This window comes from Corapipo altera, unplaced genomic scaffold, assembly GCF_003945725.1.
Source record: "Corapipo altera isolate COAL_440 unplaced genomic scaffold, ASM394572v1 61286, whole genome shotgun sequence".
NCBI lineage: Eukaryota > Metazoa > Chordata > Aves > Passeriformes > Pipridae > Corapipo > Corapipo altera.
In genome coordinates this window covers 3,406,501-3,421,960 of record NW_020884907.1, presented here as the reverse complement: position 1 = coordinate 3,421,960, position 15,460 = coordinate 3,406,501, and the positions used below count along the sequence as shown (strand labels likewise).

At 40.7% G+C, this 15,460-nt stretch overlaps 1 protein-coding gene across 1 annotated transcript in view; it reads left to right on the top strand.

The window, feature by feature from the left end:
• CEP120 (centrosomal protein 120) overlaps positions 1–14,137 on the top strand; it is a 63,669-nt gene extending 49,532 nt beyond the window's left edge. The window contains exons 20-21 of the mRNA XM_027652571.1: positions 13,214–13,317; positions 13,992–14,137. Coding sequence (XP_027508372.1) covers positions 13,214–13,315 — 102 coding nt within the window. The 3' untranslated portion in view covers positions 13,316–13,317; positions 13,992–14,137. The remainder of the gene's footprint in view (positions 1–13,213; positions 13,318–13,991) is intronic.
• Positions 14,138–15,460: the final 1,323 nt, after the last annotated feature.

The following is a 15,460-nucleotide window of genomic DNA, read 5'->3' as shown; positions in this document are numbered from 1 at the left end:
ATCATTTCACAGGCAAATTAAGGGAGTGGAGAGTCTGAGGGTTGCCTGAAAGAGGGAGCTGTGAGGCTCATCCTGAAGTGGGGATGTGGGGAGAGCAGTTCAACCCAGTTTCCCCCAGGGCTCCATGAGCACATCACCTCCAAGCACAGTCTGCAGAGATGGCAGGTGCTCATACAGTCTTGGGGATCTCTCCCATCACCCTTTCCCATGGTGGGGACCAGCATCCATGAGCCCCAATGCAGCTGAGAATCCAGAGGGGTCAGCAGATAATTCCAAAGCTGAGAACGAGGCTTTGCTCTGGTCTTGAACTGACGCTGTTGCATAGCATGCAGCTTTGCTGGGCTTGATATTTGTGCCATAAAGTGGCAGAGAGGGGAAAATAATTTAACCTTTTTAACCCGTATTGTTTAATTTTTGACATATGCTCAGGGAATACCTGTAAATAGGAGGGAGGTTAATTGAACAAAATTCCTGATGTATGTTTTCACCTATCCTTTTTAAACAAATGGACTTAAATGGCAAATGTTTAATACTGTGCTCTACTAATGTTCTTGTATGAACAGGGCAATATGGAGGTAATATGGAAAAGAAAACAGCAAAAGCAAGTGGAGGCAGTGCACAGCATGGCAGAGGTCTGCTCATCTCAGAGGACTTTGCTCTGAGGCAGCAGACAGGGAGGGTGCCTGGGGGTTTTGCTTTCCCACAAAGTCCTCTGGGTCCTGCCTGATCTCATCCCCTCTGCCATGGCTGCATCACAGTGGGGTCCCCAGTCCCAGGGCCCCCATTACCCTCTCCCCTGCCTCCCCCCACCACACGCTTGAGCGATGTTGCCCTGTAGAGCTCCATTAAATAACGTGCTTCTGCCCAGTACTGTGTAGTCCACAGTACTCTGCTGTTACTAAAACAGCATTTATATTTTATTCTGTCTCCTGCATCTTTCATAAGGGAGTTTTTATGTGTCACCAGAAAATACTGGGTAACACACTTTATTAGCCTCATGATACTATGGCCCATCAATACTTGTCGAGGCCTGATGAGATCATGCTACGATTGTTAATCAGAGCAAAGGAAGGAGGTGGAGTAGTGGGAAATACCTTTAGGAAAGAATCAATTAGAGAGAACAGTACTGCAGGTAAGCATGCAGTGTGTTTTTCAGTGTAAAACAGCAGGCAGCCAATCAGCCCATCACTGATAACTTTCATTTAATAACAAATATTCCTTTTTTCAAGGAGAGAAGAAATACTGCATTAGCAGAACATGCATCTGATCAGCAAGTGGTTCTTTCAACCATTATCAGTCTCCTTAAGACCCATTATTTAGGAAAGCACTTAAGTGCAGAGCTGGCTTTAAACAGATGGAGTGTTGCTGGGACAGTCTCATTTATTCTTCCTTAGGCTAAAAGGTTTCAGCTTAAGAGCTAAGCTGAACTCAGCTCCGCACTGATTACTCATGTGGAAGGGTGCTCTTGACTTGGGTTTTTCCTCTTCAGCAAGGACCTGTTTCCTGGAGAGGGAAGTGATTAATTTTGACTTCTTTGCATCTTCTTAAAAACTCAGAGCAGGGGCTGACCCTACTGCTGAAGTGTCACATGGGTGAAGTGAGGGATATGGCAAGATCGGTGCCACCACACAGTGATCACCAGGATGTATTTAAGCACTGTCAAAGCCTACTGCTGTTGCTTTGTGCTGACAGTGCACAGTTCCTCTCTGTTGTATTTTTTGTCCTGCCCAGGGTTAGAGGAGGGTAAGCTTTTTGTGACAGAGCAATGGAGATTGAGTGGTCATATGACTTCTCAGACTGCAGCAGAAGTCTGCAGCTCCAGTGCTCATGTCTCATCCCTCCAAATACTTACTTGAGTTCCTACAAGAACCTTTTAGATTGCGGTCAGTGGGAAAAGCCAAAGATACTTTGTTGACACCTTGGGTGAGAAACAGATCATTTACACAACCTGTTTTACATACCAAGCTGAGAATGAAACAAGGTGTTCAGTGGTTTACATCCCTCAAAGTAATGCCAGTCAAGCTGATGACAGATACCAGACTGATTGCTCAGTGCTACCAGCCTAGTTAGAACTTTGTCTGGTTTAAGAAGTAAAAACATCTGCGTGTGCTTTAAGTAGTACAAATATCTGTACTTTAGACTCTCCTTGCTGATTTGGTACCATAAGGAGAATTTCAGGAAAAAACTCATACTGGCAGTATGTACTTGCAGCACATCTCACTGTACTTTTCCAAGGGGACAAATAAGACTTTATTTTGAATGTCTGGGACCAGCAGTCTTTCAGTAGGAAAAACCTAGAAATCCTATTGCGCTGTTGTTAGTACAAGGTCCTACTCTATTAGTTTGGGCCCTAGGGACATTATGTTGAGAAACAAATAGGTGCTTAACAGTCCCAGCAGAACAAATACAGAGGACAGAAATAAGCCATACACAATAACACCTCCTGAACCAGCTGAATTATTTCAGAGTCACCAGAGTTATTTTAAGAAATTCTCATAGAAAATCCTTGATCTGAGTTACGTCAGCACTTATGAGAGATTCCTTGGGACTTTTGGCAGAAGGTACCTCATCCACGGTTAATAAGGTCTCTATCTTCACTACAGAGTGAATGGGCTCTTTCAAATGTTAAATGCAGGACCAAACTTGGGGTTTTCGTTAGAGGGGAGGAGTAGGTTATGAAAAGTGCATTTCCCCCAGTTTAAATTAAATATATGAGCTCAGGGAATATAAAGAGAATCAAGAACTCTTAAAAAATTCCAAGTGAAAAAGCCACAAACAAACAAACAAACAAACAAACAACAAAAAAAACAAAAACAAAAACAAAAACAAACAAACAAAAAAAACCCACACAAAACAGAACAAAACAGAAATCAACCAACCAAATGAAACCCCAAAACAAACAAACAAAACCACCAAAACCCATAAACCAGCAATCATGAATCAGTAGATGCTGTTACAAATCAAATACAATTAGTTTCACTAAAAAGCACTTACCTGTATCACTGACCAAGGGAATAGAAATAAGTGCATCTCAATGAGATGCAAATATGTTTCCTGTGACCTCTACGCCCTGCTTATCTTGCTGAGTATTCGTATTTCTCTTCTACTGTGAAAAGAACTGGAACTATGCATTTAACAATAGCAACCTAATTCCAAGGCTCTCCTGGAACAGAGGTAGTGCCAAAATCACTCCTGTGCAAGTCCTGACGTAAGTGATGACTGCTCTGGGTATGGGGACAACAAAACTGTTTAAAAGCATAAATTTACTGCCCATTGATTAGCACAATTCCTACAGGCCTCATGAAATTTTTTTAAATGGATATCAGATACTAGATCAAAGCTGAGAAATCAGATACAAATCTGCTTTGCTCAGGGCAAAATCCTGTGTTCAGAGTTTACTCCTATTCCTTGTCGAACTATTCCACTTAACAGTGCATCTGATAAACAGAAAAAATAAAAAGCACTAAATATACCAGTTTTGGTGGAATATTTTGGTTCAGAAGGGACCATTATATCATGCAACCTCATTTTTGTATATCAGGGGGCTTTATGTTTAATCCAGCTATGCTTGGATAGGGCCCAATAGCCCCTTTGGCTGGAGAACACTTTCCTTGGCTAAAGCATATCTTTCAGAAATACTCTCAAGCTAAATTTGAGGACTTGGGTTTAGGCACTAAGCATCCTACCTGCCCACATGCAGATCCTATGTATACCAGCCAGGTTGATGGGAGGAGGGTTCAGCAATTCTGACAGGGCCAGATCCTGAAGCAGCTAACAAGAGGGAGAAAATTTTTCTAAACCCATTTGCAAACAATTTTCACTAAATACTTCCGTAAACCTTCTGGGCTCTGTAATTCAACACTGGCTTTGAGCTCCAGCCTTTTATTGGCAGTGTATCTTGGCTTGATCTCATGCCTACAACACTAAAAGCCAAGTTTTGAAAATTAAACTCTTGGGTTGACTATGGGTTAGATACACTCTCAATCCAAGTACGGCAGTTCTTGAATCTGTTTGTACTGATTTACAGTGAAAACAGTCTTTCAATTTATTTTTTGCAGTTTTTCCTCTTTTTCTATCAGAATAAAAAATAAAATCAGTTTGCTTAAACTACTTTACTTTCTGTTTAATTCTGTAGCCCTTATGGACATACGTGGCTCTGACTGTCATAAGACTGATGTTTCCAGTGCTTTTAGGTCATTCCCCATCCCCAGTCTCTCTCATGGCAAACAAATATTTCATATGAATAGAGTAAAAGGTGATGTAAAAAATGGAGAGTTTGTGATGGTCATAAAGAAACCGGATTACATGCATCAAAAGTGATAGAGACATACATTAGCAATCAGACAAAGATGGAAAGAGTAAAGATTTCCTCCATATCCCTCCCAATCAGCAGTAAAGAGGCATGACAGTTTTTTATTTAGAACTTGTTTTTTTTGTCATGGGCAAGAGAACATGGTGAGAAGAAGTTTTAGTTCAGTTTAGTTTGGGATTTAGTACACAGAAATCTTCACTCAAGTTTGTTTTATCATCTCCCTCATGTACCTCCATGTATTCTGCCATTGCCATACAGTGACATTCACTTTTCATTTTGTCCTTCTCATGGACAAGAGGCAGTCACATTGTTCCCAGCCCTCGAGCCTACTCTGTGTACTGGCACCAAATTGGACTTTCTGTGCCCTTAAAATAAAATTCAGACAAGAGGCAAACAATGAAAAATTTGCCGCCTGTGTCACGGGGTAAGGGTAGTTTAAGTCAAATAGAAGATATATGTATGTATGAAATATGTATATACATTTCTGTGTTTTTTTACTGTCTTGTGTTACTACCTTCCTTTTTGCCTGTCTAATAATACAACACCGTGTTAGTTTAAAGCTAACTTAGGAAACTATGTAGCATAAGGGACTCATAACTTTTTATTCTTCTGGGAACTTTCTGAGGCACTGAAAGTGTTCCCAAAAATAAGGTGGACAAAATGTTTGCTGGTGAGACATCACATGGCAGCTCTGACATGTCATCGTACCAGTTTTCTATTTTTTTCCTAACAATTCACCTCATCTCTTGGGAAAGTTTACCTTAGAAAACTGTTGTGGGAATAGAAAGATACAGTTTTGTCTGGTAAATGGAAACATGATGTTTTGACCACTTTCCCAATCCAAAATACCACGGCAGCTCAGCTCAACTCTCCACAGTCAACCGTCCTCATCAACCAGACAGGTACTGCTCTGCTTTTGCACTCATTTAATCTAGGATGTGTTTGCATTTCTCATTAATTTACCAGTTCCCATTTGGGAAGCATTCTTTTACAATCGATGGAAGTCAGTCAGTAAACCTAAATATTTTCAGAGGCTATGCCTAATAAGATCATTCAGGCAGCTGTTGACATTAGTGTCACAGGGACAGGAATGCATTCTTGGGAAAAAACTCATGTATGTATGTATGTGCATAAACATATGCACACTCCTCACACGCTTACACACCTCTTCTCTCTTCTGCTCCTCATAAACCCTGCACCTACCAGGCCACACATGAGCACAATGCATGTGCAATGCAGGAATATCACCGAAGCTAAAGTTTAACTTCCACGTATGAATAAAACTAATGGTGCTATTTAAATACAATAAAAACTTGCAGAGCTGCACTGCCAAGTTGTGCAAGGTCACATTGCAATGTGTCGGCTGTAAAGATTTCTAAGGAGCCTGTTTTCTTGAGTAATAGCAGTTGGAGAAATGCACTTATCTGAAGAATGAGACTGTTATAGGTTTCTGTAAATCAAACCCTAGCCAAAGAGCAGTTCCTTAATATCCATTTTCCACTTCAACACTTTGACTACAGCACACACTGGGCTAAATCCTGCTCAGCTGACATAAGTAGTCCACTCAAATCGATGCTGGCTTGACTGGCACCATGTAAACGCAGAAGATAGGTTGAGTGACTGCATGCAACGAGGAACAGGAGAGTTTGCTGCTTTCTACACATAAATATTGGAAGTGGTACCAATTTCTCTGCTAGATAGGCTCAAGCTATGTAGGGTTCTTGTTAAACAAAACTCATGGGAAGTGATGTAAATCTGGTGGACTGAAGCATAGAAAGCAGTGCTCCCACCTTTCAGAGTTTTATTACCTCTCCTGCACCCTCAAGCAGTGCACACCGTTAATGGGTGCCCCTGTGGTTCACAAGGGGTGATCATTGAAAGCCCTTCAAAGTACTTTTGAGATAGGTGTGTTTTTCCCTTAAAATTTCCACTTGCAATTGTCAGTACCAGGGAAATGAGGCTCCCATCCAGCACAACTTCTTGCCACAGGTGCTCACGAAACTGGCTCAGCTTCCACCAGTTCATGGAATACTTGGGCACGTTAAAACCAACCACTCTGGGAAACCCCCTCTTGTACATAGCTACCACAAGAAGTATGTGCGAGCTAGGAGATTGTGTAACAGGGTCCAAACTGAGCCTCCAGCTGGGAGGTTGTGTGGGGAGTGGGAGCCAGCTCCTGGTACCACGTGCTCCCCAGCAGGGCACCCACCACCCGCACCACAGCACATGGAGCTGCTTGGAGTGACTGCCCTGCTGGCCTACCTATAGGCTAGCGAAAAACATAGGCATCTGTAAAGTGTTTTTTACAGATTCTATTAAACACTATTATTCACAGGAAGCCTTAGAAAAATCTAACACTACATTCGCTTCTAAGGTATAATAGATGTAAAGTCTTTTTTTTAAATCATTTTAATGCGATCATTTGTTGGGCCTTAGGGTAAAATTACATTTCACAGCTCCCTTGTTCCCATGCTATGGTAAAAAAGAGATTGATGTCTGAAATTTCAACTGTATTTGTCTTACGAATTTGTCCGACTCCCTGGAGAATAATTGTCTCATATCATTTGAAGGCTGGTAATTCCTTTGGAATGACCTCTGTGTTATAATTACAGCAAAAGTACTAGCGTGTAGCTAGGCAAAGTGAAAGTTAATGTTCTTGGTTTCTAGTTGTGTTATTTTTATTAAACTGTTCCCCTTTAAAAGAAATACCTGGAGATATGGACTCTCACTCAAGAGGGCTTTTTGCAGATAAGACAAAATGTCGTTTTTCCTGCAAAACACTTACATGCATTAACAATTATCTGAAGGGTGCAATGTATTCTTAGAGCCATTGTGTATTTCTGGAATATATTAGCAGAATTGGAGACTTCAACATGTCATTTGCCTCAGGATTATTTATTTTATCCCACTTCAGATGTTTTGAAATTTTTTGAATATATATTCAGCCATGGCTCATGTCACTTTTCTATCATGATATGAGATTGAACTGAGAATAACCTAAATATGCCTTCTCCTTAGGAAAGAAAATCCTGCAGAACTGGGAAGAAATCTAGAGAAAACTAGTGAGCAGATCAAAAGGCATAGAAAATTAGATGTGCACTTGCAGAAGTAACAAAAAACAGGATGTAATTTTGGTGTACTGCTTTGTCCTGTTTGTGTTGGTCTCTGTAGACCATCAGTCTGAGCAGTGCTGGGGCTGTGTGAGGGGGTGCAGAGAGAAAACCCTCCCTGCAGCTCTGGGGACACTCACTGACACACACAGGCACAGGGATGTAGAATTACTGTTACCTTTATAACGATTTACATGCTCAAATCCTGTCTGCCTCGGCAAAGTGATAAATACCTCAAAATATTATACATTATAAGGTCTATTCTATTCTTGATTTACAAGGTCAATTACCTATACTAACTTCTCTTAATTCTGGTGGGAATTTATTTTATAAATCTTCAGCACACCCAGAAAGGACGTGGGAGCCAATCTGGCATGATTCTTCTCTCCAGGGACACAACCAGCATCTTACTTCCCCCAACCATAGTTCTGACGCACATTTTTTGGGTGATATTTAAAGGTGAAAATGTGGTTTGGTAAGTGGGATGGGGCTGCATGCTTCATTTAAAAAGAAAGCACAGGCTCTGCTTAATACATTTACTGCATTATAGTTCTAAAATGGGAACATTCATCAATTGTTATACTAAAAACTGAGATATTATTATACTTGTTGGCCTCTGCCTGTGGTGAAACTGTGATATCTTATAGTGCACATCAATTATTTATTAGTGGATAGGTTTTTATATATATTATGGCCTTAGACCAGCCCGGTTATAATTCTGTGTCTAAACATTGGAACGCTCGAACATTGGAGTAGCTCCCCTTCATTATTAAGGGATAGGTATCTGTAACTGTTTAATAATGACTAAAAAAAAAGAAATACTCTGTCCTTTATACTTCCTTCAACAATGTTCTTGTTCAATATCCTTGATCAACATCTTCCTTTGTCCAGTGAGCAAGTAACCAAAATTGTGACTTCTGAAACTGGTTTATAAATCTTTAGGGATAGCTCATATAATAACCCTATGCTTGTAGGCAACAAGAAACTTTCAATCCAGGTTTCAGCAACTGAGTTCATCTTTATTTTTTTCTCCATATTTTCTGATAATCCTACAGGGTTGTGCCCAGTTTCCACACTAGTAACAGCAATATATAATTTCATATTTTTTGACTGATTTAAAGCGTATATGGTTTTTGTTAATTTAGGACAGGAGGGGCTCAAATTTATGTCATAAATGGCCTAGAACCTTCATAAATATATAGGGATAAAGTCACTAAAAATAAAGCTTTCCTAAGTCCTTTTAGTTAAATGACTTGATATATTTGTAAAGCAGTCTTGCATGGAGGCAGTATGTTGACAGAATTAGAGGAAAATGAGAAACTTTGTTGAAGCTTAATGAGAATTAATGTTTTGGCCATTGAACTTGATGGATATGTTGGAAAAATAGTTAAAGTGCTTGCTGTGTTAATGTCAGCTGACATAACAATTGTTTCCAGAGAACCAGACTTCTGAATCCTCATATAAAGCACTGGGGAACTTGAACAACACAAAAGAATGTAAGGTTTGGAGAGAGTGGGGGCAGGGAAAGGAAAGAAAAACATTATATAAGTTTAGCTACTTCCAGCTCATTTTTCCCCATTGAAATAATGAACATAAGGGTGTTTGAGTAGCAATCCAAGCCAAGTTTGGAGACAGTGTCAAGACCAGCATCTTGAGCGTAAGAACCATCCCATCCATTCACCAAGCTGCACCAGAGTCTTTAATCCATGTCTATGGCCCTTCAATGAAATGAAAACTGGTTTATAAGGTGAAAAGTAATAAAGGCCTTGGGGAAAAAGCTATCCCTCAGCTAGCTGCAGACCACTCTCTTCACTGAATTCAGAGGAGCCAAAAGCAGTGCAAAGAGGCTGCTTCTGTGCATGTACAGCAGAGAGGCAGAAAGGCAGACTTGGCCTATTTTTGCAGCATAAGCCCACCACTATCCGGCTTGGTGGAGATGGAGAAGGCAAGCACTATCCCTCAGTGGCTGAATCCTCAGAGCCAAATACTCTGTTGCCCTGCAGTTTTCAGTCTCCCTCTGTACTGTGCTTCAGGCATCAGCTTGATGGCTCCCAGAAATCTCATACCCCTTCTGCAGGGAAATTTATCTTTTTTTTTTTTTTAATAAGTACATCATATATTTCAAGATGCTACAGAACAACTTTATTTGGTCTGGATCAACTGGTGTTTGAGCTGGCAACAGCCCACAGAGGTCCTCTGCCATAGTTATCATGTTGCACACACTCATTAACCTCCCTGTATAAAATAATGAACAGAATATGCATAACATTACCAGTTTTTCATAAGTGCAAAACCCAGAAGAATCCACAAATCAGCAGAAGAAAAGTTTACACTACTGGGGTAAATTGGAGGACAGTCTATTACTATGACAATACCAAAAAGCAATAACTTTTCATTGTGAGGAAAGATGTGTTCATTCTCATACCACATATACATAGAAAACATCCTAATGATTTCCCACAGACTGGAGACTTACTAGTGGAAAAATTCTGAAAAATATATCATTTCTATCTTCTCTCTCCCACTCATTTTCTGAAGGCATGTAGGAGCTTCCATGTCATTTGATTGGAACTGTTCATGTACTGGGGTAGCAAGGGGATCTAAACCATACGTTGTGTGCAAAGAGGAGCTTTGTTGCTGCTATGTCAACTCCAGTGTTCAGCTCTTGTGATCCAGCACAGCTGAGAAATGGGTTTTGATGGGATGACTGACCCTTGGTTCCCAGCCACTACGGGCTATGATGTGCGGGATTGTCCTTCCAGTTTATTTCGGTGACCCCCAAAGGCAGCTGTGAATCACTGTGAAGCAGAAAATGTCCTTACTGCGTGTTTTTTGAAAGACCTGACCTAGTGAGGGCAATCTTTCATTACAGATTTAAAATTCAGGTTTTAAAGCTTTCTTGGTCCCCATATATGGGAACTCAGTAGGCTGCTACAATCCCAGCATACCTATTGCTTGCATATGATGTATTTCCATCAGTTTTAAAGTAGACATTCTGGAAATTGCTTAAATAGCCACAGACTGTATTTCACAAGACAATGGTTCTGATTAGCCCCAACTGCATATATGTTGCTTTGGTCATGGATAGTGTTATCTGTTTCTAGAAGAGCAAGAGGGTTCACCCTGGTAACTGCAGTCTCATTTCAGTGACTGCTAAAATTATAGAGAAGATTATTCTGGGAGGTGTTGAAAAATACCTGACAGACAGTCACAGTCCTTGGTCACAGCTAGCACGGCTTCATGAGTGGAAAGTCTCGCTTGTCAAACCTGATTTCCTTTTATGGCAAGGTAACCCACCTAGCTGATCAAGGGAAGCAGTTCATGCAATCTTTTGGATTTCCGTAAAGCTTTTGTTACTGTCTCTCACAGGATCCTTCTGGACAAAAAGCCCAGCACACAGCTGGATACACACATCATGTGGTGGGTGAGCAATTGGCTCACAGGTCAAGCACAGAGGCTAATAGTGAGTGGGGTAACATCAGACTGGTGACGTGTCACTGATGGGGTTCCACAGGGCTCCATCTTCAACCCTGTTCTCTTCAACACCTTCATAAATTATTTGGAAGGGATACTAAGTAACTAAGATGATACTAAATCAGGAGGAGACTCCCTTGAAGGCAGGGAGGCCCTGCAGAGAAACTTTGACAAATTAGAGGGCTGGACAATCACCAATCTGATGAAGTTTATGACAAGCACTGGATTCTGCACCTGGTATGGGAAAGCTCTGGATATATGTCCATACTGGGGAATGAGCTGCTGGAAAGCAGTGCCATAGAAAGAGACCTGGGTTTCCTGGTCAATGACAAGTTAAATGTGAGTCAGCAGTGCCCTGGCAGCCAGGAGGGCCAACTGTGTCCTGGGGGACATCAGGCAAAGCATCACCAGCCAGTCGAGGGAGGGGATTGTCCCACTCTGCTCTGCACTAAGGCAGCCTCACCTCTGTGTGCAGTTTTGAGTGGGACTTATATGAAAGATATAAAGCAAATAGAGTGTCCAAAGAAAGCCTATGAAGATGGTGAAGTGCCTTGAGGGGAAGCCATATGAGGCAGCAAGCCTGGTTACAACAGCAACCCTGGGTAAATTCAGGAAGTGTTTGGACAATGCTCTGAGGCACGTGGTGTGATTATTGGGGCTGTCCTGTGTAGGACCAAGAGTTGGATTTTACTAATCCATTGTGGATCCCTTCCAATTCAGGATATTCTATGATTCTATGATTTTTAAGCCTCTTTGCAGACCTCATCTTAGAAGGGTTCATCTGCCCTGTCTCCAGCTCACATAGAAAATATGAGGAAAACACAAGTTTATTTCCTTGCACGGTAAACAGACTGCTGTAGGACCAAGCCCTACGGCAGCCTTACAGAAATCCCATTATTGAGTGGAAGATCATTCCTGTTTGACAAAGGTTCTGCTGAACATCACACTGCCCATATCTTTTCCCATGCTATGTGTTTGGTACAGGTACACAGCCACACTTATTCCCATGATCCCTCTTTCAGACGGCTGGTGGTGGCTATGATGCTGTTAGCCTTTGAGGCTGTGAGTTCCCCAGGCTGCCATCTCTCTGAAGGGAGAAGTTTAGGAACAATTTAGATCATAGAGCTATCATAAAGCTTTCATCAGTCAATAAAACAGGCTTTCCTCTTCATAAAAAACGACTAAAATTTCTTTGTCTTATAAAAAGAATATTGATGCTGGAACCCTAAAAACTTTGTCTGAACTTTTATTCTCTTTATTTCTCTTTTCATTTCCTGTTTTTCATTGTGGTGAATGCTTTCATTAGAGCTTTAATGCATTTTGATCCATTTATGGGTGAGGTGTCTCAAATAACACCTCCATGTTGCCTATCTCCATTTTCTACCAGCAGGTCTCCGTGACCTCTTAGAAACTGTGAAAGGGATGCCTTCATCAGTCTTCTACTTCTTCCAAAGGCAAGGAAGAACATGAGATTAGGTGTGGAGAAAAATTACGCTTCAAAGTCCTCTACCATTTTAAGGCCCCTTCAAAGAGCATCAGGAGTAGTGTACACGCTGAATGACTTCTTTGCTGTCTTTGCAAGCAGAAAAACATTGTTTCTGTGAAGAGCTTGCACCAATATCATCACAAGGTACTGCAGCCAAAACAGAGCAGGCGCAATATTTTTCTATTTTCAGTTAATTTTTCCTGATTTTTAACTTCCCAAGTGGAAAGCAGGAGCAAATCGTCACTCCTGGCTGAGCCCCATCTTGCCTCATGTCTGCAGAAATGCTGGTGATTTCACTGCTGAGGCTGAAGCCCCAGCACTGGCCACAGAGTGCATAGATTGTGACTGTCCTATTGCATGAAGGCATTATTCAGGAAATATTTAGCTGTATTTTCCCAATATTTGTATGCTGGCTAAGTTTTTTTCAATTTAAATCTTTCTTGGTAGAAAGGCAGTGTTTATACTTGCTTGTGTTATACCTGGCAGTTGAGTGTCTGCTACTAATTGCCAGCATTCAAGTATTAATACAGGAAATAATGACAGGAAAGAGTTACAGAGATATTCCCCAAGGTGCTGCTTTATAGGCAAGGCAGAGAGCCTTTCGTATGATTTGATCACTGTAATATATTCATTCAGCATCTGTTGACACATAGGTATTTCCACACAAATCCTACTCTGAGGTTTACTGCCATAAATATTTGGAGACTATCTGTCAAGAAGATATCTGAAGAAATCAGAAACACAGGAAAAAAAAAAAAGAAAGAGAAAAATTAATCACATAACTTATTCACCATGAATAATTTGGTCTACTCCATCTCTATCTCCACATAGGCAATACTGCACAGCAGTTGGCAGCTCTGGGTTGGTGACCGTCAGGAAATCAGTTCTCTACAGCATTGTCCTCTTCCCATGACTCAAACTTTTACAATTTAATGGTAAGAGATTTTAAATTATTGCTGGACAGTTGATTGAAAGTTGCTGTACCTGTTTTCAAAATGTTGTAAGTAAAAATTGATGTGATTTTGAAAATGGAAAACTATTGTATGAAACTCTTTAGCATCAAGAGAGCCTTCTGGACTATGGCCATAAGCTGCATTTGCTCAAGTCAATTTTGCATTAATCAGTGTGCCTTGAAGATTACGTCCTATGTTTTTTTATTTAGTGGGTCATATATTTTAAAAAGTGCCTTTAAGTGTTTTGATGAAACACATTAAAAATCCACTGTAATGCCTAGGTGCCTGGCAGTTTTAATATATAGCAGGTACATTTGCCTTTGCAGTTTAAATAATCTGGAAGAGATGCTTCATTATTTATTTTTAAATTTTATCACCAAAGATCCATAATATCTGAAAATCAAATTTATGGTACTTGTCTCTGGTACCTTCAAAAATATTAATGAATGTTTTCCAGTCACTCAACAACAAAATCAGACTTTTAAACGAAGTTTTCCAGCTATGAATTATATAAATGATCTTCCAGAAGAGCATGAAAAGTAGTACCATGCTATCTTTTTTCTATCTATAGAGCCCACAGACAAAAAGTAGTCTAACTTTCAGCAAAAATGAAAAAGTCAGATCATGGTGTATTCTGATTTTCTAAATATTCACAGGTCTGATGCTTTCTCTATGGCCTGTCTGAACATTTTTGGCCACAAAATACAGCTAGACTTTTCCCAGTAACCAGACTTCATCTGAACTTTGAAGTTTTTTGTGAAGAAATCTGGCTGTCATGCATGGGCTGCTGTCAGCAGAAACACTTTGCCATCTCACCTCCACTTCTGGGTGAAAAGGGGAGTATATGAATGAAGGTTTTAGAGTTCGACCTTCGATTGTAGCTTAAGTCCCTTAAATAGACAAATGGCAAACACAAAGCAGTCTGCATGTGCTGTTTTAGCCAGTAAAAAGCTCTTGACACCTCACATTGGCACAAGCTGGTGATACTTTACCACAACTCTCCTGTGCCCTGGCTCTGCCTTACCCTGACCCAGAAGAAAGTAAATTTTCTGCCTCAGGCAGCAAGCTGCAGAGGCATGGATGGATCTCCTGAGAGGGCCTTGAAAGTGGGATCTCTTGGGGCATGGTAGAGCTGTGTGAGCAGAGGAAAGGAGCAAAAGACCAGAAGCAGCAAAATGAGAGGTATACTTGGGTCACTCTTTAGCAGAAATCCAGACAGTTGGTTTTTTTAGGGCTCTCTAAAACAACATTTTTACAGGAAGAAGTCCAGCCCAAGATCCTGCAGTAAGAGCTCCCTTGTCCATGTCCTAGAACTGCCTGTCTGCTGAGCTGAACTCCTGCGGGGAGGAAGCCTTCTCCTACTATGGGGCCACCATGTCAGGGAGAAAGGATTGCTGTAGCAGTACACACATTCTAGAGGCCAGGACGGAGGGACCCAAGCTGTGAATATGAATATTCACAACAGTTATACCCACAGCTAAATGTAAAGGACTGGCTTCAGCTCAGTCTAGGATTTGAGCACATATTTTGTTTCAGTGCTAGTCTATCCAAACTAATTTGTCCATCTCTAATAATTTTACCCACTGGGCTCCATCTCACAGCTTTTAATCTTTATTCAGGCTATAAGCCCATTGACCTCAGTAACAGCTCTGCCAGGATAAAGATTGAATGAGGACCACAGTATTCAGGCTGAATATCTTGAATACCATTTAGGTATCATTTCCTATATAAAGATCTCCAAATTTCTTTAAATAAAACCATGGAGAAGTGGGAGATGATAACATCTTCAGTGTTATGATTCAGAATAATCACTTCTCAAATGTACATGTGAGGTAGAAGACAGAAAATGAACCTTTTGAAAGAAATACAGTCTACATAACATACTGGGAGTGGTCAATGGGTAAACAAGTTCTGGCAGTGGTGAAGTTATGTGAATACACAGGAATTATTTACTACTTTCCTCTGACTAGAAGCAGGACCACACAAATACAGGCCTGTCACAAATATATATGTAGGGAATGATGACTCCAATTCATTACATTTAGTGGGATTCCATGTGTTTTGCTGGGCTGCTGACCTACTGCAACAATATTAAAATGCACTGGGGTGCATTTTTTAAATTACA